The following is a 27601-nucleotide window of genomic DNA, read 5'->3' on the forward strand; positions in this document are numbered from 1 at the left end:
TCTAATTTTTAGGGGTCACCCCCAAGGGCCAAAAACTAAAACTCTGCTGGTTAAAGGCTCAACTCACCCCAAGGGCCAAAAAACACTGCTGGTTAAAGGCTCAGTTCACTCCAAGGGCCAAAAACACTGCTGTTTAAAGGCTCAGTTCACTCCAAGGGCCAAAAACACTGCTGGTTAAAGGCTCAGTTCACTCCAAGGGCCAAAAACACTGCTGGTTAAAGGCTCAGTTTATCCCAAGGGCCAAAAACACTGCTGTTTAAAGGCTCAGTTCACCCCAAGGGCCAAAAACTAAATCTCTGCTGTTTAAAGGCTCAACTCACCCCAAGGGCCAAAAACACTGCTGGTTAAAGGCTCAACTCACCCCAAGGGCCAAAAACACTGCTGTTTAAAGGCTCAGTTCACTCCAAGGGCCAAAAACACTGCTGGTTAAAGGCTCAGTTCACCCCAAGGGCCAAAAACACTGCTGTTTAAAGGCTCAGTTCACTCCAAGGGCCAAAAACACTGCTGTTTAAAGGCTCAGTTCACTCCAAGGGCCAAAAACACTGCTATTTAAAGGCTCAACTCACCCCAAGGGCCAAAAACACAGCTTAAGGGCCTCTAACTTAATTTGGAAGTGCTCACATGAAGGGCCAGAAAAGTAATTTTTGGAGGTCTCACATCACACACACGTAAACAATGACAGTTAAGGGTGGGGGCTTTTGGCTTTCCCATTACCTATGTCATCTGTGGTTGTCATGGGCAAAGTGATTTAAAGGGGTGCATGCTAATGTTTCTTTAGCTTTAAATTTGTGTTTCTGTCCATACTATTGTGGAGGAAACAAGGTTTCCGAGTATTTTTCCACTTTCCATAGAGGTTCTATTGAGTTTGGAAAGTGTCTATTTGATAGGCTGTGATAGTGGGGTAATCCTGGGACGTGGGCGTGTTAGATGCCCCCAGACATGCTTCCCCTGCTGTCCCAGTTGCATTCCATAGGTGTTGTCATCATTTCCTGTAGTGTGATAGTGGACTTGGTGACCCTCCTGAGACGGATTGTGGTTTCCCCTGAAACGAGCAATTTTTCCCCATAGACTATAATGGGATTCGATATTTGGTCGAATATTGAGGGGCTACTCGAAACGAATATTGAATATTTCACTACTTGTTCATCTCTAATTACAATCATTAATAGATTCTGGCAGGTTGCAACATTGTTTTGATACATGGGAAATTTATGCCAGCACTGATCATACAGATTTTAGAAGGGATTATTCAGCCTGCCATAATACATACCCTATTCCAATTCTTACCTAGCTACATCATATTCCTCTAAAGTTATTGTTTGTGCATTCCCCCAATGGTTAGGGCAAAGTTCATATCGCAAATGTCATGTAATTGGCATACAATTCTATTCTATCTCACACTAGGATGCAATGTAATTGTACAACTAAATTGAGAAAACCATCACTACACATATATCTCTAGTTCAGTGTGACGGCATCACCAGAGAAAGATGGATGTATATTTTAAAATATACATTTTGCCATTAAATATACAGATCTGCACAAGAGGGGCCAATTTTCCTTTTTTTTTTCGGGTGGTCTTGAGCAGGTAACTTTCCCCAATAACTCTTATATGGTTGGTCCTAATAGATATTTTCTTTAACCCCTGAACACATCTTCAGGAACTGAAAAGAAACAAATAAAAGAAAAAAAATTGACCGTGACTAATACAAGACAAAACTGTTACAAGGGAAATATTCCCCAAAACAAGTTTTCCAGTTTTATTGTTTAAAAAAAAAAAAAATGGAAAAAAAATCTTGACGGAAATAAAGGTTCTCAATACTCAAAACAACAAGCCATAACATGTCCCACCGCCCCCTCCCATAAACACTGCTGTGATCTAACCTGGAAAATACTCAAATTTCATCTCCCCAAGCTTTATTTACAAAGACAAAAAAAAAAAAAAAAAATTCTCCCAAGACATTACTCATTTTAAAATATTTACACTGAAACAAAATATTTTACACATTAGAAAAAAAAAAATATATTGAACTATGAGAAAGGTGAAGAGTTTGTGAAAATGTAAACTGTTTTTGCACTGTGAGGACAGAGTTCAGGCAACACCCCGATATCTTGTGATCAATGCAATGCAGGCCCCGCTGGCAAAGAATGCGAAGTGACGTTTTCTTTCACAGTGCTAAAAATCTCTCCCCCTCTTATCTTGCAGATAGAAGACAGTCCAGGCCGTCGCTTTCTTGAACGGACAGTTTTTAGCTTTGTTTGAGGTAAAGACCGTTTCATATAATTTGACTACTACAGATTGAAGACAAAAGCAGGGATAGAAGATTGTACCTTCTTTGCTTGTAGGCCGAGACACTGACATCTACTGGTAGCCATTTTGTAGAACATTCAAACATGGAAGCAACCATTTTGAACTCTGAAGTAGCATCCCAATGTTATAGCATGAAACCAATTGAAACCTCTATTGGCTGCTTTCAAGGAAAAAGAAGGATCTTATAATCTTCAGTCTGGTGGGACTGAAAGGCTCTCCATGATGTGGCTTATTAAAGAACGGAACAGGAAAAATAAATCCTTACGCTAAGTTCACATGTCGCCTTTTGAAACAATAAAAATGCAAAATTGTGTAAAAATACATGCATTTTTTTTTAAAGGGGAATGTGTTTTGCCTTTGTAACAACAGTAACTGATTAAAAAGGCAAACATGACCCAAGAAAACAAATACACACTTTTTTAAAAAATGTATTTCAAAAAGAACATGTGAATCCAGACTTAAAACTGGATATGCAGAGTGATCCCCATGAGTTAGTTATTGCAAACCCATGTAGATTTACATTTTCAGCATAATGGATGGGAGTTACACAGATCCCATCTACATGCAGCGCAGATGTCAGAGAATATCAATTCTAGCGCAGGTGGACTGTAGAGACATCTGTAGGTCAGTCGCAGCTGGTGTTGCAGGGGCATTCTGCATTTTCCCCTTATGTGGCCTTAGCTAATCATGGCTTTTCCTTAGGAGAGCCCATCAATATCAGATTGGCAGAGGTGCTGTATGAAGAGGTGGTGACATTCTAGAGATAAACTGTGCTGTATATCTCCACAATTGGCAGCTGTGTAGGACACTGAAGCTTTGTCCCCATCTAACTGATTGAGACAAAGCTACTACGAAGTAGACAGTGTGCAGGTACACAAAGGTATATAATGAAGAGGCTGGAGGCCCTTAAAACAGCTGCTTGAGGAAAGTTTCAATAGTTGACCCCACCAGTCTGATCTTGATGGTCCATCCTAAGCACTGTGAACCTAGAACCCCTTTTAGGTACAAAATGGCTGCCTCCACTGCATACATGCACGCAACATGCAAAGCACTTCTGACTGCTAAAGATCAACTAGCTCAATTGACTTGAAATCGCAGGGAACCAAAGGTGGAAATGTACTGACTGTGTCAGAGAGGGAGAGATGGGAGACATTTCATATTATTCTATACCTAGAAAGCATAGGAGACAAGCTATCAGAACATATGAAAGGGATCACAGATATAGGGGGAGCTATTCTATAAGGGAACAATAAGCCTGTAGAAACAGTACTTCAAGCAGCAGAAACAGACAAATGAATACAACAAGTAGTAATAGGAATACCAATCTCATTTTGGCTGCTTTTCATTAGACATAGAGGGCATGTATAGTAGTAAAAGTTATAACATACACGGACTATATAGGAGGTCCATAATAGCAGAAGCCTTTCTGCTAATACTGTAGCTATTTATTATGGGATGGGGAAATGGATAAAGTGGGAGCAATAGCAGTAGAAAGGTGAAATAAAAATGGTTGAGGACACAATGTTCTAGATATTAAAGGGATTTTCTAGGACTTTAATACGGATATCCAGTATCAGATTAGTGGAGTCAAAATCCAAGCACCCCAACATTCAACTGTTTTAAGAGGCTGCCAAGCGTCAAAAGCATTGTGTAGTGGCTGTGCCTGGGACTGACCTGCAGTAACTACACAATGCATGAAGTGTATCTGCCTCTACAAAACACTGATCAATGGGGGTGCCCAGCATTGTACCACCAGCAGTTTCATCCTAAGGATAGATCATTAATATTAAAGTCCTGGAAAACCTCTAGCTGTTGCTTCAGCTAAGTTGCGGGGAATATCCATCTACTACTAAAATTGGCATTACATTAAAGGCAATCGGACGTTTTATAGGACTGACTAGATCAGCATGTGGAGTCCCTTTTCTGTCCATGGAATTCCTATTGCCAGTTGAAAAATAAAGCACATAAACACGCATGGAAATGCAAGGTTGTTTAAGCTTGACATTGAAATGGTGGGTTGGGTTGGGGGGGGAGAGAAATATGATGCTCTGCACAGACCATGCAGTACAAACAATACAAATAAGCCATGAAGTCCATGAGTTCAAACAAAACATTGACAGCACGTCTGCTCCAAAATATTCAGCTTGAAACTTGGTCAAAGACACCACTGGAGAGAAAAAGAAAATGGGCGATCCGATCCTTAGAGAGTGAACAACTTCAGAGCCAGTGGGGTCTGATACACATTGGAGGCCACACTTGAGGTTAAGGAGAAAGGCAGCATAAACCCCTTGGATTTTGTATACATCAACTTGCAGTGCATTTTATTCAATATATATAGGTTGTCACAAGACAAAGGTTCCCAGCCTATTTACGAGGTGTCCTATGTGGAGTCTGCTTTTTCTGCATTTCAATACGACATCGACTCCGCTCATCCAGCCAGGGGAGCTCAAAACTCCTGTAGGGAGAAAGAAGGTCAAAGTAAGACAGAATTCACATCTAATATAAGAAGAAGCATCTTAATTTATTCATGAGAAAAGAGGTCGCAGATTTGTTATAGGGAATACAAGTATTTACTAGAACCAAAATGGTGTGACATCTGACAGGCCCCCTTAAAGATAAACCTTACAATACAAACATAGGGCAATTCCTTGGAACCTATTTAATGTTTAAATCAGCTGGGGGCAGTGAAAATAAAAAATAAATTCATACTCCTTTCCACAGTGCTCAGGTGCCTCCCAGCACGGTCGGGTCTTCTCGGTCCAGGGATAACATGTGGCAGAAGTCCCAGCCACATGTGGCCACAGAGGCCAATCAGCGGGATTCAGGAAGAGACCCAAAAGATGATGCCAGAGCAGAAGTCCCAGACCTTGCTGAGAGGACAGTGGAGCACCAAGGACAGGAGAGTATGATTTTATTTTATTTAAAAAAAAAAAAAAAAAAATGTCTGGACAACGTCTGTAAAATAAACCGTGTATAAGGTACCTTGAAGATAAAACATCAGTGGTGCTGATATCTCGACGCGGTTTGTGGCTTACCCACCCTTAGGCCATCTCAGGGTGAATTCACATATGGGAGATCTGTTGCAGATATTTCAGCAACTGTCCCATTCATCTAACAGGGATTCCAAAACCCCATGTGCTTGCCACTAAAATAATCCAATGCAGATTAATGGAACAGATTTGCAGTTGCTAACAAATCTGCTGCGTGTGAATTAATCTTCATTGGATGCATTGTGTGGGTTCACACTGCTTCAAGAAGCAGCTCCGTTTTTATGAAGCATTTTTTTTTCAATTCAGCAGAGATCGCTTTAACTAATATCTGGAAGACTTTAGCTCCAAGCAGTAATCTAACTGCAGCTGCATGTATACAAACCCCAAGACAAATGTACTGTACACTTACTGTGGGGTAATCTTCGGCAAAGACCGTCCAAATGCCACAACAGGGAGGTAGGGGGTAATCATCACAGACTCCACTGTCAAGGCAAAAAAATAAATAAATGATAGGTCATCTTTAAAGATCTAGCCTGGAACGGTCACCAAGCACAAAATACTACGTCATACATCATTTAATTCTACCTCGGGCTTTTTATTTTTTTTTTTGGTTTTAAACTTTTAAAATGCATCCAACTGGTCAAAAGATATGACCCCTGGAAGATTATATGTATGAGAAAAACAAAAGATTTCCACCCATTCGGGGGAGCATAAGAGCTAATTAACACATTAACTTCCAGGGGTCGTATCATGTATGGGTGGAAGGATTTTAAGAATGAAAAAAGGCGAAAATCAAATGATGTACAGCATGTATTGGTATTCTGTGGTTTAAAGAGGACTGTCACCAAGTATAGGTTGTACTTGGTGACAGATACTCTTTAAACCACAGAATATGGCTGCTGATAGAGTTCCCTAATACTTGCTTTTCACGGATACTACACTGACCTGTTATATTACTATGGCTCATACACACACCCTTGTATTTTCATGGGTCCACGTATGGGGAAAACTGAAGACAGATCCCATTCCGGACCGTTTTGCGACTAACGTTCAATGAAATAAATTAACAGGTCCACAGAGGCAAACGGATATCATCCATTTGTGGTCAGTGCTATTGACTGACCCAGCAAATGCAAACTAAGGGTATGTTCACCCAGGAAAAAGAAAAAAGAAAAAAAAAAAAAAAAGTCTTCTTTAGGTATTTGATGAGGTTTCTGAAGCAGTTTTTGGAAGCTTTTTGTTTTTGCCTAGCACACAGGGTTCTGTTTCCTAAATCAGTATTTGTAAAGTGTAGAACACATTAAAAAAACAAAACAAAACACTGTACAGCAAAACCACATATGTAGTACCCTACTTCAGTACCCCACAACACTCTACCTACTCAGGGCAATAAAACCACATGCCAAGTCAGACCTACCATCATCAGGTTCCGGAAAGAAGGAGGTGACCTCGGGCTCACTCTCTTGATTCCCCTTTTTCTTGTACATCCTCAGTTGCAGTCGCTGCAAAATTCGCTGCTCACGAATTCTCTGAATGTCCCACCTAACAGAAGTGTATATCAGAGTTAATGGAAGGCCATCAAGAAGCCTCTAGCATTATACAGTTAGTTAACAACGTTTTTCATCCTCACCTTTTTCTCCTCTTTTCATCTAGTTCTAACTTGGCATGTCTCTTCGCAAACACAGCATCGTCCAGATTCTAGAAAGAGAGCACAGGATGTGGAGGAGGTTTCCCAAATGTCATCTTAATCACAGCAATCCCAATTCCTTCCAAGGTAAACATTTTTACTGTTATTAGGGGGGGGGGGGGGGGGGGGGGACGACTACACACGACAAAATCACTAGGACATGCAGCTAAGAATCTGACACCGTGGCAAATTCCCATTCAAGTGGCTGCAATGGAGTATGCTGTGTATGACAATGCTATGGCCCCATCACCTATTTGCTTATGCAAAGGAAATTATTAACGGCCATGAATTTAGCCATGTTGTTCACTCGGGCAATCAGTTAAGGGAAACATGCCATTTCCATATAGCACAGTTCAGATGTAGCATCCTGAATGGGAGTTAATGGTCACTACTGATTTGTTTTCATATGCATTCAACATATATATTTAACATGGGTTGAACGCATATTTTCTATATAGTTGTAAAAACCATTGTTTGTTGTCAGCATATCAGCTTATGTAATGCGCGGCCAACAAAATGTGAACAGTATAAGGAAGAGCGATCATAGTAATAGTCATTTGTCCCCCACACAGTTTACACAAGCACCTTTAAATGAGACCCAGTCGACTTTTTACACGGCCTTTTACATGTCCCCCATGTAAAAGGGCCCTTAAAGGGGTCTGTGCCCATATGAGGTTACCTTTTACTAAATAACAGGATCACTTAGAAAGTAATCGCAACCAATCACATCTTTCATTTTTCAAGACAACTAAAAGCTGAGCAGTGATCAGTTGCTATAGGCAAGAGTTTCATAGATGTCCACTAGGTCACGTCTGCAACATACATGCAGAATCCAGAGATCCACTACCTACTGGTGGCTTACATGCACATTTTAGATCTTACCTCTGGTACATCTGATGTACTTAAGTCCTGAAGAGGTTCTATCGGATGTTCTCTCCAAGAAGGTACTGGGAAAAAAAAAAAATGCAAAGACCACATTTGAGACAACGGTCCACTACAGATCATATACATACACATGTCCAGTGGGTGAGGTTACGACACTCACTTTATTACATTCCTTTCCTACAATGAGAAGGTTATTTGTTGAATAAGATAATGGCATTTGTTAAAACCTCATCAAACTGGTGGCATTTGTCTACTTTGGCCACTAGAGGCACTGTCTCCTCATAACAGAACGGCATATATACAGATACAAGAATCCAAACCAGTTGTGTGTTGCTTTTATAAAGTTATAGTAATCACCTTCTGGACTCAAGTTCTAATCTAATTCATACTGACGGCATGTCATTCCCAATAATTACTAAAGTGAGTACTGAATCAATAAGCTTAGTGCAAGAGCAGCAGTAACCATGCCAGCAACAGTTTAGCAACCAGTTTCTGCACTGCACTTCCCTATGCACTGACATTACACCTGGGGTCAGCAACCTTCTGCATCCCAGCTGTTGTGAAACTACAACTCCCAGCATGCTCTGCCGTTTTTAGAACCCCCTCAGAAGTCAATGGAACATACTAGAAGTTGGATATTCACAGCAGCCGAGCTGTCAAAAGTTGTTGACCCCTGCATTAAAGGGGTGAGGGATGTGTATGTGGGCATTTATAATATACATTCAGAATTCCCAAACACATTTAGGGGACTGTTTAGCTTGCATTCTGCACTAAGGGCAATAACATGACGTTATAAGTGAATTGTTACATAGGCAATTCCCTAAATTTATTCTTAAGCTGAGCGTTCACATAATTATATATAGTAAATGATGTCCCTATTTATAATGGCTGCTAATGAGAGGTTACACCCACCTTTTCAAAATCGATAGACTATCATTAAAACCCTTAAGGTCAGACTGTCGGGATCCTCACAGGTTAACGGTTACCCCTTATTACGGATGGCGCGGCTGCGGGTACTGCAGAGGTGGCCCATAGGTTTGAGTGAGTCACTGCTGCAGTACCCATGGCTGCCATCCATAGAGTGATTGCACAGCATGTACACAATTGGGAGCTACGCGCCTGGGAAACCAACTGATCTGCAAAAGTCTACACAATCAGAGCTCCACCAATCTAAAATTATTGGTAAATCTGAAGAATAGGCTATCAGTTTTTCAGTATAACTTTTCACTACTCATTTTGAGTTTGGTTATCAAATGGACAGTCCTTCTTGGTGATGCCTACAGAAATGGCCATCAGTCACTAATAGGACTACACACTTGACAACTAAGCTCAGAATGAGCAAAGATGTTAATGAATAAATGGCAAGTTCTGTCTATAGCAGGGGTCCTCAAACTTTTCAAACAGTGGGCCGGAGGCAGAGCAGGTCGCACAGACATCAGGAGTGGTGCCCTCCAATAGGTAAAGTGACGTGCGCTCCATGACCTGGCCCGAGCTCCCCAGGAGCTTCATTATAAATGCATGCCTGCCGGCGTTGTCGGCGGGGCCAGACAGAAGTGCTTGGCGGACCGCATGTGGCCCTCGGGCCGCAGTTTGAGGACCCCTGGTCTATAGCATGTTATTCATGGGGTAGATAACTGCAGTCAAGCATGAATACTAAGGTTGTGGTAACACAGTGCTTACAAAGAGCAGGTTAGCCATTATAGGCCCACAACAATATACAGTAGCTGTATAATGGATAATGTTTGTCCAGTTCTTATCCACATGTTTCCAACCTGCATCAAGTCAATCATTGCTGCACATTTTACCAGTTGCTTCGAAGGTGCACTACCAAAATAAAACATGGCAATTCATCAGCATTTGCCCATGTGACCCTGAGATATAAAGGTGAGAGGGGGTAAGAAAAGCCCTGCACCCCACTGGTGGGTGATTTTGAGTGTAACACTTGAACACCAAGGGCGGACAAGATTTCAGATGTGCGTAGCACTGCACTCTTAAAAAGTTCTCAAAAGGAAACCGATTATATGTGTAGTGTTTCACCCAACTAGTCACTTACCAGCATAGTCACTATTAATGTTTCTATCCCAGGCTCCTACTGGCAAAAGCCCAATACAGCCCCAGAGCCATCAGGCACTGATGACACAAGGCAGACATATCACCTACACAGTTTACATGTGCCCTGGCACAATTTTTTAATAGCACTTTATTATGACTGCTTAGGTAAGGATATGTATTTTGAGTCATGACAGGAAAAACTTTTAAAGCCTATTTTACTAAAGGTTATAAGTGGTGCATTGAAGCAAAGGGAACGGTAAATTTTGTGCAGTGGTCCTGTGAATGTTTCATTAAACAAGAGACCGAATGTGAAAGCCTTCAGTCTCTACACGGCATTGAAAACGGCATGTAGTTTGCTAACCGTTCAACAGGGAAGCCATACATGTAAATGGGGAGGTAATGATAACAGGGGTCAGCTATTTAAATCAACAAATGTATGTTTGTGTTGAGTGTACACAGGTGGAATCTATGGAAATTTCATCACAAAACTGCCCATCGATACCCCAATAAGGAACACTCCAGAAAAGGCAGAGTTATCCTTAAAACATCTTAAAGGGGTTGTCCAGTTTGCAAAGCTCATTTTCATATACCCCATTAATTCTGGGTTGTTCGGGATCCTCATCTCTTAGCCACAGTGAAGAACGTAGTGGATTATAAAATCTGCTGAATCCAGTAGCAATAGCGTAGGAGAATAGGAAAGTAGTCACATCTCCATCTCTGGGAAATGTGGGAAACTGGAAGGAACATTAAACAGAGAGAATAGCCTCTTACTTGCCACACACTCCTCTTTCTTGGGAGAGGGCTCTCTCAGCGGGGAAGGAGGCGGCTGATGCCACCGACATAGATACATGTCCGTGGTGGCAAGGTAGGGTAGAGAATCTACCTCGCCAGAGTTTGGTTCACTGTCTTTTAATGATGATGTTGCAGAGCTGCTCCATGCAGACCTTATGGGAGTATCTGCTGGAGACTGAGATTTTTCTGGAGTCTCTTTGCTGCGCAGCTCTCTCCGACAACCTGTCTCAGACACCGAACCCCCAGGCTCTGCATCTTCTGCCTCTGTCGGCAACCTTGACATCTTGCCCTTCATCTTTGCAAGGTCAGAAGTTAGTCTCTTAACAGGAGTTCTGTGCTCTGCACTGCCAAAGGCAGATTTCCTAGAAGGTAGAAAAATCAGTTAAGAGCTGAAAATCCTGCATTCTGTAGTGAACCATTGCTACACCTAACATCAGATAAATATTAAAATCCTGGAAAAGGCCCAGTTTAGGGCAAGACTGAACCGGTCACACTGAGAATGCAGTCCAATCTACAGGTTAACATCATGGAGGAAATGGAGCTATGCATTTATTGATATATCGATGTTGATTGATATATAGGACAAAATTCATTGTAAGGTCATTGATTCAAATCAAAGGCTTAAGGGTATGTTCACAAAGAGGAATTTGATCCGGTAGGGAAAAAAAAAAAAAAGTTTGTTTCAGGAATTTGAAATTGATTTTGGACTCCAAAATCTACGTCAAAGAAACACTTCAAAATCTGCCTCCCATTCATTTTAAATGAGACTTCAGGCAGAATCTCCCTGAAGAACAAATAGAAGCTTTTGCCTCCTATTGCAAATTAACGAAAGACAAACATCATGCAGAATTTGGAGTTGATTTTGAGGAAGATTCCACCATGTGAACATACCCGTAGGGTCCACTGGTTGGTCTTTATTCAGCCAACAAGTGTGCACTTACAGCAGTCAATCACTTATCAGGACCACCAATTGGACTCTCCATTCCAGAATAAGCAAGTTACCCTGAATTATTTTATACAAAACTATATATTAATTTAATCAACTTCTCTGCATCTCTAAAATGCTGACTGCAAATGTGGTGGAATTTCAATATTACAGGTTTGCTTTAGCCTAGGATGTAAGAACATTATGTATATAATAATATACACACAGCATTGAGATATTTTTCCCCTGTCTGTGTCTAGAGTAGGACACACCCTTTAAGAGTGAAGCCGACAGTTATTATTAGGTGCTGCTCTACAATCCACTGACCAATTACATCATCCATTGTGTAACTTAAGAGACGTTTCCTGAAAGTCCAAGCTTCTCCTCCAGTCTATGTAGTGTGAGGCAGGGACATTAGAAAATGTCAAGGGTAAAGATAGAGCACTCCGTCTTTTAAGGACTATCAATTCTTCTTCTTCCACGCTACACAGCCTAGAAACTACAATATCAGGACAGACGTGCTGTGACTTACAGGATTGCAGATAGCATTCCATAACTCATGACATCAAATCCAAAACAAAAGATTTCCACAAACCCCTCCCCCCCTTTGATCTGAAGGAAGAGTAGTTACTTCTTATAACAAGGCACTGAGACGTTGTCCATTCAAAGACACTTTATTCCTTAAAAGTATATTCAAACTCAGCTGGATTGTTGCCAAAATTTCTGAAACCAAAAAGGTCTTCCTTATAACTGAATGAGGTTGCTTCTGCGCATAAATTCCTGCAAGGCGCCCATTCAGTGGAATGGGACAACTGCAGTCAGTTCTACAACAAATCGGACAGTGTGAATATAACCCAAGAGATTTCCTCTCACACTTTTCATAGCTGCTCCTTGGCAACCATCAGCGATGCCAATGCCTTCACTTGGTTACTAATCTGCATAAGAACGCCAGTGAGGTCAATGCTGTTCAAGTGCAATTTATTCATATAGTGGATGCTAAAACGTTGACAACACAACTGGTTACAGCCAGGAAAACTATAAATGTTTGTTAAGGAGACGGACTGGAGATTCCCTTTAAAATCAGAGACCTGTTATTGTATAGTTTTCTAGTTAAAATGTAACTGAGCAGCACTGCTGCCACCAACCTTTTATGTCCTTTTGCGTTCCTGCCATAGGAGAAGGGCTTGGGGGTAAGGCCCGGCAACTGAGGGGAGGCCTCTGGGGGAAACTCCCCACCCCCTGCGCTCTCTGGAAGGGGACCCTCTGGCATGTCGGCTGCCGACTCACGGCTTTGAGACGTGCGTTGTTTATCCTTCTCGCTGTCCTTTCTGACCAACTGCATACGTCTTTCCATCCGCTCAATGCGGGCCAGGAGCTAAGAAAGAAAAAAATATATATATAAAATATCTTTAATGGTACAAACACTGTAATGGAAAGGAAATGGAAGCAGGAAGAGAACATACAATTTCCAATAGCCTCATGGCTATATAGAGGACTCCAAGTATGGAGGAAACTACTTTGAAGCTGCAAAGGGTTAAGTGAGTTATGAATCACATTAAAGTTGAGCAGATACAACCAGTTTTTTAAAAAAAGAGGAAAGGTGGGGGGTAAGTCTGTATGGGGGTGGAGAAAGCAAAGGAGTGAGAGGGAGGGAGAAGAGAGACAGACATACACAGAGCAGCAGCCACATACAGTCTGCATTGCACCAAATCACTGTGTATGTGAGCACTGTTTGCTAATCCAGACACCTAGCACAAGAACAAACCAGGAACAGACAGGTCACCATGCCTGGGGGAGCACTAGGACGTAAGGGGAAGGGGGTGTACGATAGGAAACGGGGAGAAAATTAATTGCAAAAATGGTTCCTTTTCTATTCCAAACATACAAGGAGGGTGGAGAAGACACCCCCCCCCCCCAAAAAAAAAAAAAAAAAAAAAAAACCCTCACTGCAGCAGCTTAACCCATTCCTGGTCCCTGCAGATATCTAGCCTTTAAAGGGTTAATGATGAGGTGAGAATCCACAGTCATTGGGGCCTACAGCAGACAAATTTGTAAGCTCCTATGGCAAGGCAGATGTTAAGGGGGCAGACCTTCCGCAAGTCTGCAGCAGCTTGTATATGCAAGAGGACTTAATTAACCATCACTGTGCCAACAACCTAGTACATCCTCAGTGTTTAGCGGGTTAAATTGGGGGGTGGGGGATTTAATAGAATAAATAAATCTGGAGACTGTGTTTCCAGCAAACCTTAAATCCATGGTATCCCATCCTCCTTTCCGTTGCCATGGCAGCCCATTTAAACCGCCACCCCCCCTCCTCTAACGCCATGATGGTCTTGTGTGATTCTCATGAATGTGTATAGGGGGGGGGGGGTTGTAAGAGAAAGGGGAGGGCAAAGAGAAAGGGGGGGCTGGAAAGAGATGGTGAGGGAGGTGGCATTACCTCAGCCTGCATGGGTCCTTCCTATGGAGGGCTGGCGAGGCAGATTCTCCAACATTACAGCATGGAAGCACCAGCTCATACAGCTACACTACATAGACATCTCCCCCCTCACAAGCGTCCCTCTCTCCACAACAAGTTCCCTCTCTCTTCCAAAAAAAAAAAAAAAACCCTCTCTCCCTCCCCCCCCAAGTCTAGCCGCAAGACGCACACGGTATAGCAGAGCTGTCTTGCAGTGGGGGGGGGAATTATATATATACATGAGATAAGTCTGTCCAAGAGGCCAAATGTGTTATTCTGCAAAATATTCAGTGTCTAAACCTGAACACTATAGAGTATCCAGATTATAGATCACCTATATTTAGATTATGGACCAATAAGTGCAAAATAAAGTGCATAGCTTATTCTATACTTTATATGGAAAGAATATAGGTAGTGTCAGTGACCATCCTGTATACCAATGGTGGATTCTATTCTATGCATTCAATGGTGGACAGTTTATTATAAACACACATATGAGGTCACTGTACTTATAGTATTGTGAATATGGTGTATTAGAGAGAGATGTGACACTGGCCTGTCCTGCTGCACATCAGTAAGTTCAAGGGTTAAACAAGTGTACAGCCAGGTAGTCATATCTAAGAAGTGTGTATAATGAGGTATGTCTTATACCTTATTATAACATCATATAGATACTATTATCACATATGCAGACTCTGTGGGCTCCTATGGCAGTCAGTGACACAATGATGGTATGACAGTGTGTGTGTAAATGGAAAATAATTGTATAACTATACATACACAAACATATAGTATATACTACCTATGTGACTCATCTATACTAGATGGTACTAATAGTAGTAGTCATTAAAGTATCTAATGATATATGCTCCTGGTGTGTGTAGATATATATTTATTGTGTGCCTGCATCTCTATGCTGGTAGATAGATAAACAAAATATTTATATATAAAAAAACAAAAAAAAAAACCAACAAAAAAAACACACACCTCCATCTATATATACCGGTAATATGTCGCTCTCTATACCAAGTACAAATAAAAGTATAGAAAGGAAGTGTGTGTATTAATGCCCCAGGCTCTTGTTGCCTGCAGCAGTCAGTGTGCATCTATATAAAAGTTATATATACACACACACCTGCTACATATGCATCTCCCTATATATAGAGTATATAAGGTCTCTCTTTGGGCTATACTAGTATGAGCACACAGAGTACATATATGTCCACTGCTCGGTGATGTATAGCCATGGACTAATGTATCTATCACATACATGGATATAGTGTCAGTGGCTGCAGGAGTACCACCGTACAGTGGATATACTATATACACCCCAGTCAGCCGCCCTCATGTACATAGGCCTCGTCCCCGGGCTCAGTTTCGTCTTCTGCCCCGCTAGTAGTAGGTGCCCTGCGTTCTTACCGTGTCCTTCTCGGCCCGGAGCTCCCCGATCTGCCGCTCCCGCTCCTGTATCCGGTGCTGCTGCTGCTCTATCAGGTCCAGTTGCAGGAGCACGATCTGCTTGAGGCAGGCCCCGGCTCCGGCGCCCCCTCTTAACGGCGGTCTCCAGCGAGGACCCGGGGAAGTTGAGCTCGAGGCCGGGGCCTGGCCTTGCCCGGTGGCCGCCGTAGTAGCTGCCCCGGCCCCGGTCACCGCCGCCCCGGCAGCTCCCCCAGCCCCCTTATCAGCCAGGGCCCCCGCTTCGCAGGCGAGCTTGCCGCACGGATCACTGAGGCCGGCCTGAGACTTCTTCAGCCCCCGCTCTCCAGGCTGCGGCCTACTCCGGCCCGCAAGCCCCGAGCTTTCCTGAGGCTCTTCCCCCGACAAGGGGTCGTCGTGCCTGGGGCGGCACGCACTGGCTTTCATACTCATGACTCCTCCTCGGGCCCGGCATCCTCCTGCAGCCTCGAGTGAGGGGAGGAGGCCGAGGCCCCCGGGGCGCACTGAACACAGAACCGAGGAGGAGGATGCACAATAAGATGGCGGCGACAGCGGGGGGAGGGAAGCCTGGAAGTGTGGTGTCTGTACTGAGGAGAGGAGGGAGAGCCGGCTACTCTGCACTTACACTATAGTATACCCCAGGGGCACGGCTACTACACACTACCGCCATCTATAATAAGAACACTGGGTGTAGCACACAGCGAGGACGAGAGTCTGTCATGTAACACACGGCTATAGAGACAGTGAGATAGAGAATGGCTGGCTGCTGGACACATACACTAGGTCTAAGGTGTAGAAATATATATCTGCATGTGGGTGTTAATATTGTTACTATGTATGTCACCTGGTCTCAAGCATACAGGTGGCTTGTGTAGTTACATATTACTGCTAGAAAAGCCCAAGGAGTCTATTAGCCCAAAAAAAAAAAAAAAAAGCAACATGTGACTGTAACCTTATTGCAGAGCTGCATGCAGTTTTTCTTGCAGTAATAAGTAGTTACTATGGGTTATACGTGTTACTATGCATTTATCCTGTATACCAGCAGTCATTCAACTGAAAACCTCTGGTCTAGTCTCTTCACACTAACCAGGTCTCAGAGGTGAGGCACAGTCCGTGCAGGATTTACCGGCCAGGAGACGTACTCCTAGTGTTATAATGGCAGGAGTCCTTGAGCCTCATAACATCTGGAAAAAGGGGCAAATACTTCATAAATGAAACGCAGGGTAGTGCGTGGCAAAGTAGTTCAGTGGTGCGGACCCAACCAGTCAGACAGGGACACAAATTTTGCAGCAAAGTGGTTTATTTAAGAAAAACAGCATCAGGCACAAAAATTCGCAAAATAAAAAAAATCAGCCTTAAAGGAATCCTATCATTAAAAGTCAGTTGTTTGTGACTAACACGTAGGAATAGCCTTAAGAAAGGCTATTCTCCTACCCTTAGATGTCTTCTCTGCGCTGCCGTTTGGTATAAATCCCATTTTTCGTTGGTATGCAAATGAGTTCTCTCACAGCACTGGGGGCATCCCCAATATTGTGAGAGAACTCTCCAGCGCCGCCTCCATCTTCTTCATGCATCTTCTTCCGGTGCAGGCTTCAAACTTCTAGGCCTAGGGCAAAGCTGACTGCGCATGCCCGCCGGCCATAAGAAAATGGTCACCTACAGTATTGTATTTACTTAAGGCTATTACTGCGTGTTAGTCACAAAAAATTAGGTTTTAATAATAGGATCCCTTTAACTTCAGGCAAAATAACAAACAAAACCCTGCTCATCTGAGCACTAACTAAAAAGAAAATACTAACTGTACACATGGCTTACTACCAGCCACACAAATCAACAACAAAAAAAAAATCCAAAAACAAACCACTGTACCGTATCACAAGGCTCTCAGTGTGCCAGGACAGCCCAAGCCACTTGCTCTCCCTCTCATGATCTGCCCTGAAGTGCAGGCTCTGCAGCCTTTTATGGGTCAGTAACAAGCCTTAGGACCCACACCTGAGGCTGAGACTTACTCCAGACCCGCACTGGTCCACACATAAGTCAGGAATCTGGGGCTGATATAGCGGGATTCCAACACTTTGCCTTTCACCTTCACACAAGTATTAGGAGTTCCTCTTCTGGCACAGTGCCAAGCTGGTAAATGTGGCTCACACACAGACCAAATCTCACATCCAAGACTCGGTTATTGTGAAACCAGCCTAAGGCTAGGGTTACATGCCAGGACTAGTGCTTTGGCTACGACTCCTGGTGTATGACCAAACGTCAATGTATAACCCTGTACCTCCTTCACTAGTGTAAGTGATTGGAGTTGCATTCTGTAACTTTTAGTTACAAAAAATCCAGCACTTCTAGATTTTTTATTTTTTTTTTGACTAGAAGTCGCAGTTGTACCACAATCGGTCGCAATGCAATTCTATTGACATCAATTAATGAAGGAGCCACAGGGCAAAATGGTGATTGTTAGGCCTCCTGCACATGTACAGTCTGTGGGTCAGTAAAAATGGCTAGAATGATACAGCTTGGTATCCTTGGTTTTTACTGACCCATACATTGAGATGAGTGGACCGAGCTAGGTCTATGCAGACAGTTATAGGATTCGCTTCCTATTTTGTGGCTCTTCACTATGGCCCAGGCACAAAGCTGCAAAAGCTATGTGTATCTGGGACCATAGAAATGTATGTGTACATACTTTGATCTGCAATTGCGGATTGAAAGTACGATTGTGTGCAGGAGTCCAAAGCCATGTGAAAGGAGTCTCAGTCAAAGTCACAATGTAGCCTTGGCCTTCCTAGCATAGTAGATATGTGCTGCTCATAACCTTAGTTGAAAGCTGTATGTAAACATAGCCTTGGAAAAAAAAAAATGTAATTACAGCCTAAATGACTGTTGTAGTGAATAACACTGATTATTGCATGAGAATGGCACTTTTCAAGGATTTCCTTTGGTGCACCAGAATGATTAAGAGGTTGGAGCTTCTTATTAATTCTGGCCTATCACATGCCAGCCGGGGAGTGCATGAAAACTGGCATAGAAAATGGCAGTCTTGGTAAATTTCCTTCATTGTGTTAACCCCTTCCCGCCGATGGCATTTTCTGATTTTCGTTTTTCGTTTTTGACTCCCCTCCTTCTAAACCCAATAACTTTTTTTATTTCTCCGCTCCCAGAGCCATATGAGGTCTTAATTTTTGCAGGATAATTTTTTTCTTCATGATGCCACCATTAATTATTCTATATAATGTACTGGGAAGCTGGAAAAAAATTCAGAATGGGGTGGATTTGATGAAAAAATGCATTTCTGCGAATTTCTTACGGGCTTTGGTTTTACGGCGTTCACTGTGCAGCCAAAATGACATGTCCCCTGTATTCTGTGTTTCGGTACGGTTCCAGGGATACCAAATTTATATGGTTTTATTTACATTTTGACCCCTTAAAAAAAATCCAAAACTGTGTTAAAAAATTTTTTCTAAAAGTCGCCATATTCCGACGGCCGTAACTTTTTTATACGTAAGTGTACGGGGATGCATAGGGCGTCTTTTTTTTGCGGGGCCGGGTGTACTTTTTAGTTCTACCATTTTCGGGAAATGTTATTGCTTTGATCACTTTTTATTCAAATTTTTATCAGAATCAAAACAGTGAAAAAATGGCGGTTTGCCACTTTTGACTGTTTTTCCCGCTACGGCGTTTGCCGAACAGGAAAAATATTTTTATAGATTTGTAGAGCGTGTGCGGGGATACCTAACATATATATGTTTCACAGTTTTTAACTACTTTTATATGTGTTCTAGGGAAAGGGGGGTGATTTGAACTTTTAATACTTTTTATATTTTTTTATATATTTTTTTTCCTTTTTTTTTGCATTTATTAGACCCCCTAGGGGTGTTGAACCCCAGGGGGTCTGATCACTAATGCAATGCATTACAATGCTAATGCATTGCAAAAAATCATCCTTTCTTTTGCAGGCTGCATAGACCAGCCTGCAAAAGAGAGAATTTGCAGACAAGCCTGGGAGCCTTGTAAAGGCTCCCGGCTGTCATGGCAACGTGATGTCGGCCCTGGAGCATGCTCCAGGAGCCAGCTACCACCGGCAAAATGGCGGCACCCATGCGCCGCTGGGAAAATGGTGCCTTTTGACCGTGGCGCCGGAGGGGTTAATGCCTCCGATCGGTCCGGGGACCGATCGGAGGCATTAGAGCCGGTTGTCTACTGCTTAAAGCAGTAGACACCCGGCGGCTGTGGCGACTGCTCGGCTCCCGGGCGGTCGCCATAGTTACAGACCCGACATGCGCCGTACTATTACGGCGCATGTCGGGAAGGGGTTAAAAGCAGAAAAAATGGGAAAATGTAGAGACAGCCCAAATCTGCCACCGATTGATGATAAATAGAGATGAGCAAATAGTATTCGAAACTATAGTTTAGAATACCTCGCTCCATAAGAGTGAATGGAAGCGGCCGACGCTTAACCCCTTGCTGTTCGGCCGCTTCCATTCATTCCTATGGGAGCAAGGAATTCAAAATTATGTTTCAAATACTATTAGGGCCAACTCTAATGACAAACACATTGATCGTTATTTATATGCATCAGCATATTCAGCAGGCCAGTACAAAGTGAATGGGACAAATGGAGGAATGTGGATCATAAAAATCTGGTCTATATATCTGCCAGATTTTTCAGCTTCAACTCAGTTCATAAACCTGGACTCCCTGTATCATAGTGATTTAGAGTCTCTGCTTCCCAACAACTTTACTGTCCTATACTATATACAGTACACAAAACTAGAGCAGTAGCGAGGCAGGGACTCCTAGCATCATAAACCACTAAGATGCAGGGAGCCTGGGATTCCAGACTGAGTTTTGATGGATGTACAGTCTGGTCCAGATTTCACTGCGTGCATGGGGTCTAACAATCACGACTGCTATTATTCCACCCCCATTAAGATGAATTATTGTCACCACTTCCTCCAAATACACAGGGCAATGTACTGCTGATAACATTGGACAATGAAGATTTTGCTTCTTGAACACTTTTGAGTGTTTGTTATGTAATTTCAGCTGCTGATCATGAAAATCACCTTGAAATTTTCCTGTCATGTACCTTTTTCTGAAAGCTTCTGTTTTAGCAAATTTTTTTCATATTTTCAGGCTGTTCAAATAATTATTTACAATGTATGTGCGGTGATGTTATGTAATTTATAGGCAAGCAAAGGAACAAATTCCTTACATTTCATTGAAGCTGAAAAACTTCAGTGGAATTGTTACAGACTAGACACACCTACCTATGTCTAGACATGTCTGGTCACTGCCTGCAGAGGCTGTAACATCTGCTGGCAAAGATTCTGCAAGTTATTTCAAATCTAAGCAGCTATAAACTACTTCAGTATAATCTGATATAGCTAAAATGTCTTGTAAGTGTCGGAACAGTCTCAATACCTTTTGTTACATTTGCGGTCAGTACATGCTCAAAGATGCACAATGACAGCTCTTATCATGAAAGACTATGAGCTGTACCTTGGATGCAAAATTGGTGATCAAAACAAACCTCACATCTGTTGTGCAAGATGTGCTGTTGATCTTTGAGGTTGGCTGAGAGGTTCTTGCAAGTCAATGCCGTTTGCTGTCCCATTGATATGGCGAGAACCGAAGGATCATGTGACCGACTGTTGCTTCTGTCTAACCAAGTCCTGCATGCAGGGTTCCTCTGTCCACTTGAGAAGTCGGACATCTTCACTTGCGGACAGGGAAGGACGGGCACGGAGTGCAAAAGAACGCACCCAATGCCCATTGAGATGAATGACAGGTGTCACAGACACAGCTAGTGTCCGCTCCTAGTGTCCGTGACAGATTTTGAGCGGACACTACATGTCGGACACCGACGGTAATGTGAACGCTCCCTAAGAATAAAAAAAAGCATTGACTATCCCAATCTGCCTTCCGTTATGAGACCAGTGCCACATGATGACTCTTCCAGTACCAGAGACACGGAGCCTAGAGGAGGCAGCCGATGAAGAAGTTGCAGTCCAGAGAGATGAGGAATGACGCCGATTTAGACTTTGAACCATATACACTCACCGGCCACTTTATTAGGTACACCATGCTAGTAACGGGTTGGACCCCCTTTTGCCTTCAGAACTGCCTCAATTCTTCGTGGCATAGATTCAACAAGGTGCTGGAAGCATTCCTCAGAGATTTTGGTCCATATTGACATGATGGCATCACACAGTTGCCGCAGATTTGTCGGCTGCACATCCATGATGCGAATCTCCCGTTCCACCACATCCCAAAGATGCTCTATTGGATTGAGATCTGGTGACTGTGGAGGCCATTGGAGTACAGTGAACTCATTGTCATGTTCAAGAAACCAGTCTGAGATGATTCCAGCTTTATGACATGGCGCATTATCCTGCTGAAAGTAGCCATCAGATGTTGGGTACATTGTGGTCATAAAGGGATGGACATGGTCAGCAACAATACTCAGGTAGGCTTTGGCGTTGCAACGATGCTCAATTGGTACCAAGGGGCCCAAAGAGTGCCAAGAAAATATTCCCCACACCATGACACCACCACCACCAGCCTGAACCGTTGATACAAGGCAGGATGGATCCATGCTTTCATGTTGTTGACGCCAAATTCTGACCCTACCATCCGAATGTCGCAGCAGAAATCGAGACTCATCAGACCAGGCAACGTTTTTCCAATCTTCAATTGTCCAATTTCGATGAGCTTGTGCAAATTGTAGCCTCAGTTTCCTGTTCTTAGCTGAAAGGAGTGGCACCCGGTGTGGTCTTCTGCTGCTGTAGCCCATCTGCCTCAAAGTTCGACGTACTGTGCGTTCAGAGATGCTCTTCTGGCTACCTTGGTTGTAACAGGTGGCTATTTGAGTCACTGTTGCCTTTCTATCAACTCGAACCAGTCTGGCCATTCTCCTCTGACCTCTGGCATCAACAACGCATTTCCGCCCACAGAACTGCCACTCACTGGATGTTTTTTCTTTTTCGGACCATTCTCTGTAAACCCTAGAGATGGTTGTGCGTGAAAATCCCAGTAGATCAGCAGTTTCTGAAATACTCAGACCAGCCCTTCTGGCACCAACAACCATGCCACGTTCAAAGGCACTCAAATCACCTTTCTTCCCCATACTGATGCTCGGTTTGAACTGCAGGAGATTGTATTGACCATGTCTACATGCCTAAATGCACTGAGTTGCCGCCATGTGATTGGCTGATTAGAAATTAAGTGTTAACGAGCAGTTGGACAGGTGTACCTAATAAAGTGGCCGGTGAGTGTATGTCTGGTGAGCCTCATCTTATAACACAGCCACAACTGAATGACTTGGTCCAGGACTTACAATGACTTACATTTGTCAAAAGCAAATGTAGTGTTACTGGCTTTAAGACTTAAAGGATAGCATTTGCTGTCACCTTGTACAAAAGCTTTGGTCTTTCGAAGCCACCAAGTTGACTTAACACAGTTTTTTGAACAGGTTGACAAATTTTGTTTCTGCACAAACATTGATGGGTTGTTTGAGTTGTGTGCATGAGCCCAATCACTGGCATCTTGTTATTGACTTAAGAGACAGTCTCAAGGCTGTCTTGATACACAATGGTAATACTCATCCTTCAATACCTGTTTGCTATGCTGCACACATGAAAGAAACATACGAGAACATGGAACTGTTGTTGAAACACATCAAGTACAGCAACTACAACTGGAACATCTGTGGAGATTTAAAAGTAGTGGCCCTGCTGCTTGGATTGCAAGCGGCCAATCTGTAACCAGCTGACTCCCGGGCACATGTGGACCAAGCAATGTTATTTCTGCCTACACTTCACATAAAACTCATGCTTATGAAAATTTTTCTGAAAGCAATGAACAAGGAAACAGGAGGTTTTCGCTATTTGAGACAAATATTCCCAGGAAAACCAATGCCAAGATTGAGGAAGGTATTTTTGTTGGTCCATGATTTTGACACATCATAAATGACAAGCACTTTGAAGAGCTGCTGGTGGGGCCTGGGAAAATTGCTTGGAAATCTTTCAAGGATGTTTCAGAGAATTTCCTTGGTCCTTTTCGAGCACCAAACTACATCGAATTGGTTGACAACCATTTTGATGCTTACAAGTGCGACGTCATTGAAAATTCATTTTCTGCGTTCTCATTTGGATTTATTCTCATGCTTCACAAAATTTCTACATGATTCAGACTATCCGAAATTATATTTCTGCTTAGCTTGAATGGGTATATCATAATTAAGGAAGAAAAACTTTTGTAAAAATTTGTTGTCCAGTGTTATCTATATCTTTTTTCCTCCATAAAGGTATGTTCACAAAGAGTATTTTGTCAGGCAGGAAAAAAAATCTACTTTAGGCTAAGACCCCACATTGTGAAAACGCAGCTTTTTGTTGTAGATTTTGCTGCGTTTTTTTATAGCTAAAGCCAAGAATGGATACAAAAGGAATGGAAAATATCTAGGAAGTTCTTATACTTCTACCTTCTGCTCATTCCACTCTTGGTTTTGGCTCAAAAAATGCAGCCAAATCTGCAATAAAAAAGCTGCAATTCCATAATGTAGGGCTTCAGCCTAAGGCTCTATTCACACAGAGTAACGCCAGGCGTCATTTGTGTGTAATTTGTGTGTCTTTTACGGCCGTCATAAAACGTTTACATAGAGTTCTATAGGAAAAGACGTCCGTAATTTACCTGAACCTGCTGCACACTCAGCCCTGCTGCATCGGCGAGCACTGATACATCGGCCAGCACTGCTACATCGGGCCGTGCGCTCAGCTTGGCTACTCCGGAGTAGCTGAGCTCAGCCAACGGCCAGCTCTGCTTCATCTCCGATGTAGCAGTGATGGGCGTGCGCTCTGCTTGACTGCATCTCTGGAGTAGCCGAGCTGAGCGCACGGCCCGATGTAGCAGTGCTGGCCGATGTAGCAGTGTCCGATGTAGCAGTCCAATGCAGCAGAGCTGAGTGTGCAGTAGGGTTCAGCGCACACTCAGCTCTGCTAAATCTCCAGTGTAGCAGTGCCAACACTGCTACATCTCGGCATAGGAATGCATTGACCAGCATTGATTGGCCAAATGCTATAGCATTCGGCCAATCAACGCTGGTTCTGCCAGTGGAGGCGGAGTCTAAGAGCGGTCCATAGCAGTCTCCATTCTGGTCCGATCTTAGAATCCGCCTCCTCACAGACGAGCCTCTGGCAGAACCAGCGTTGATTGGCCGAATTCTGTACTCTGTATGGCATTCGGCCAATCAACGCTGGTCAATGCATTCCTATGGGAAAAAGTCAGCTCGCGCATATCGCAGGCTGACAGGGATCCCGACATAATAGTGTGACTTGGGCATGTTAGATGCCCCCAGACATGCTTCCCTTGCTGTCCCAGTTGGCATCATTTCCTGGGGTGTCATAGTGGACTTGGTGACTCTCCTGATTGGAATGGTGGGATCCCCTGAAACAAAGCATTTTTCCCCATAGACTATAATGGGGTTCGATATTCATTCGAATAGTTGAATATTGAGCGGCTATTTGAAACGAATATCGAATATTTTACTGTTCGCTCATCTCTATTAACAATCAGTACAGCATCACATGCACAGACAAGGACTATACTATATGTAGTTGCTGTGGAGCAGTGCAATTATCTTTCTCTCTATAATCTCCTAAACAGGGCCAGCATTAGTGGGGGCAGACTGGGCAAATGCCCAGGGCCCCTTGTCCCCAAAGACTCCCTCTGGGATTCAGAGCCTGATGACTCAAATCCGGTCAGGCCTGGTCACATCTATAATGAAATACATTTGTTTTTTCCCTTATTTACAGCTACAGATAGATGTGAGCTTTCTGAGCGATAATTAGTAAGTCTGTTACCAAGAGATCAAAAATATAAATATAATAGAAAGTACTACATGCCTATAAATAATTTCAAAGTGCAAAAAATATGCTAGGAGAGTCAACCGTAACAGACAGAACGTATTTAAATATGTCCTGTCTGTCAACTCTCCCAGCATATTTTTTGCATTATGTTACCAAGAAGGTCAATTCCCAGTAGATGTAGAGAGAAATTTGTTCTGTTATTTGGAATATTTGCTATATAATGTTCAAAAAATGTTGTGAAGCAGCATTGTAATGTGTAGACACATGGTCACAGAAATAACAGGAATCTGACAAAAGTAATAATATATAGAAATTCTATGAAAATGAACAAATGAAAGTCAGACATTGTTTTTCGCTTCAACAGGATTTAAAAAAATAAATAAAATAAAACTCATGTAACAGGCCTGGACAGAAATGATGGTTCCCGTAACTTAATATTTGGTTGCACAACCTTTTTGAGGCAATCGCTGCAATCAAACGATTCCTGTAACTGTTAATGAGACTGCTGCCCCTCTCAGCAGGTATTTTCGCCCCCTCCTCATGGGCAAACTGCTTCAGTTGTCTCTGGTATGAAGGGTGCATTTTCCAGACTGCAGGTTTCAGCTCCTTCCAATAGGAGTTAGGTCAGGGCTCATAGAAGGCCACTTCAGAATAGTGCAATGTTTTCCTCTTAGCCATTCTTGGGTGTTTTTAGCTGTGTGTTTTGGATCATTGTCTTGTTGCAAGACTCATGACCTGCGACTGAGACCAAGCTTTCTGACACTGGGCAGCATATTTCTCTCTAGAATCTCTTGATAGTCTTGAGATTTCATTGTACCCTGCACAGATTCAAGACACCCTGTGCCAGATGCAGCAAAGCAGCCCCAGAACATAACAGAGCCTCCTCCATGTTTCACAGTAGGGATAGTGTTCTTTTCAAGATATGCTTCGTTTTTCCATCTGTGAACATAGAGCTGATGTGCCTTGCCAAAAAATTTGATTCTTGTCTCTTCTGTCCATAGGACAATCTCCCAGAAGCTTTGTGGCTTGTCAACATGTAGTTTGGTTATTATTACTTTTGTCAGATTCAAGTTATTTCTGTGACCATTCTGGGTTTTTCTTTCATTAAACGAGGGGACCAACAATTTTGCCCACGTATATTTAACATCCCATTAGTTGTGCGGCTACCTGCTACATAACTGCTACATAATCATGTGTACAGGATTTTTTTAAGGTAATTTTCTAGTTTTTTGCACATTGTGGCCAACTTTAAACTTGGTCATTACACTGCTCATATAGTTGTATATTTTTTTTTCACTTTTTAAATGTTTAGATTTCACTGTTGTAATTAGGTTTTAATTACATATTTAAATGGTCTTTTTTCTACAACCTGCATGTATTCTCATATATTGCAAGGCACTCAGTTCCATTTAGTTAGAAGTCCATCACAGAAGCTCTTATCTCTACTTTTCTGTACATGGTGACAACCAAAGCTGACATACTTAAATAGGTTGTCCACAGAGTTTTATTTTACTTACTTCATCTGGGTTTTTTGTCATGTTGGGCCTGAGGGTTCCAATTAGGTTCCCTGAACCAGTTACCTGTTCTATGGGGCAGACTATAGTAAGGTCAACCTCTATAGCACAGGTAACTACTTGTGAAAATTGAAGAGGAGGGAGGAAGCAGAGCATTTATATGAAACTACACAAAGCCTGCAGCCCCTTGTCTTTGTTAAAGGGATTCTACCATTAAAACCTCTTTTTTTGTGGATAAGACATCGGAATAGCCTTTAGAAAGACTATTCGTCTCTTACCTTTAGATGTGATCTCCGCTGCGCCGTTCCTTAGAAATACCGGTTTTTACCGGTATGTAAATTAGTTCTCTGGCAGCGATGGGGGCGGGCCCCAGCGCTGAAAATGCGATGGGGGCGTCCCCACTGCTGCTCAAGAACACGATCCTGCAACGCCTCTATCTTTGGCTGGATCCTCCCCGTCTTACTCCTGCGCCACCTCCGACGCCTGCACAGTTGGCTCTGCCAGTGAGACACTAGTAGAGCCGACTGCCCATGCCAGCTGGTGGCCATTTTTGGGAGGCCGCTCTTGCTCATGTGGCCTGAAACATGGGTCTTCACTGCAAGGGCCCAAGTTTTCAGAACCCCAGACCATATAGCACCCAACTATAGACAACACTAGCTGGTAAGAGCCATGGGGGGACCCACT

The 27601-nt window shown here is 42.9% G+C and overlaps 1 protein-coding gene across 1 annotated transcript; it reads right to left on the minus strand.

Annotated features, from left to right (window-relative positions):
• Positions 1-1801: 1801 nt before the first annotated feature.
• Positions 1802-16188, minus strand: MSL1 (MSL complex subunit 1). Its single transcript, XM_075278307.1, has 8 exons — positions 15520-16188; positions 12788-13017; positions 10697-11079; positions 7871-7935; positions 6932-6999; positions 6719-6843; positions 5711-5783; positions 1802-4766 (listed from the first exon to the last, which is right to left on the minus strand). The coding sequence occupies exons 1-8, from the start codon at positions 15967-15969 to the stop codon at positions 4676-4678; spliced, it is 1485 nt and encodes a 494-aa protein (XP_075134408.1). The 5' UTR covers positions 15970-16188; the 3' UTR covers positions 1802-4675.
• Between the last annotated feature and the right edge of the window lie 11413 nt (positions 16189-27601).

Source organism: Leptodactylus fuscus, chromosome 6, assembly GCF_031893055.1.
Source record: "Leptodactylus fuscus isolate aLepFus1 chromosome 6, aLepFus1.hap2, whole genome shotgun sequence".
Classification (NCBI taxonomy): Eukaryota; Metazoa; Chordata; class Amphibia; order Anura; family Leptodactylidae; genus Leptodactylus; species Leptodactylus fuscus.

Coding starts and splice junctions, on each gene's coding strand:
- MSL1 (XM_075278307.1), bottom strand. CDS start 15,969: ATGAGTATGAAAGCCAGTGCGTGCCGCCCCAGGCACGACGACCCCTTG. Junction 13,018..15,519: donor TCCGGGCCGAGAAGGACACG/GTAAGAACGCAG, acceptor TTTCTTTCTTAG/CTCCTGGCCCGCATTGAGCG. Junction 7,000..7,870: donor GTACATCAGATGTACCAGAG/GTAAGATCTAAA, acceptor CTCTCTTTCTAG/AATCTGGACGATGCTGTGTT.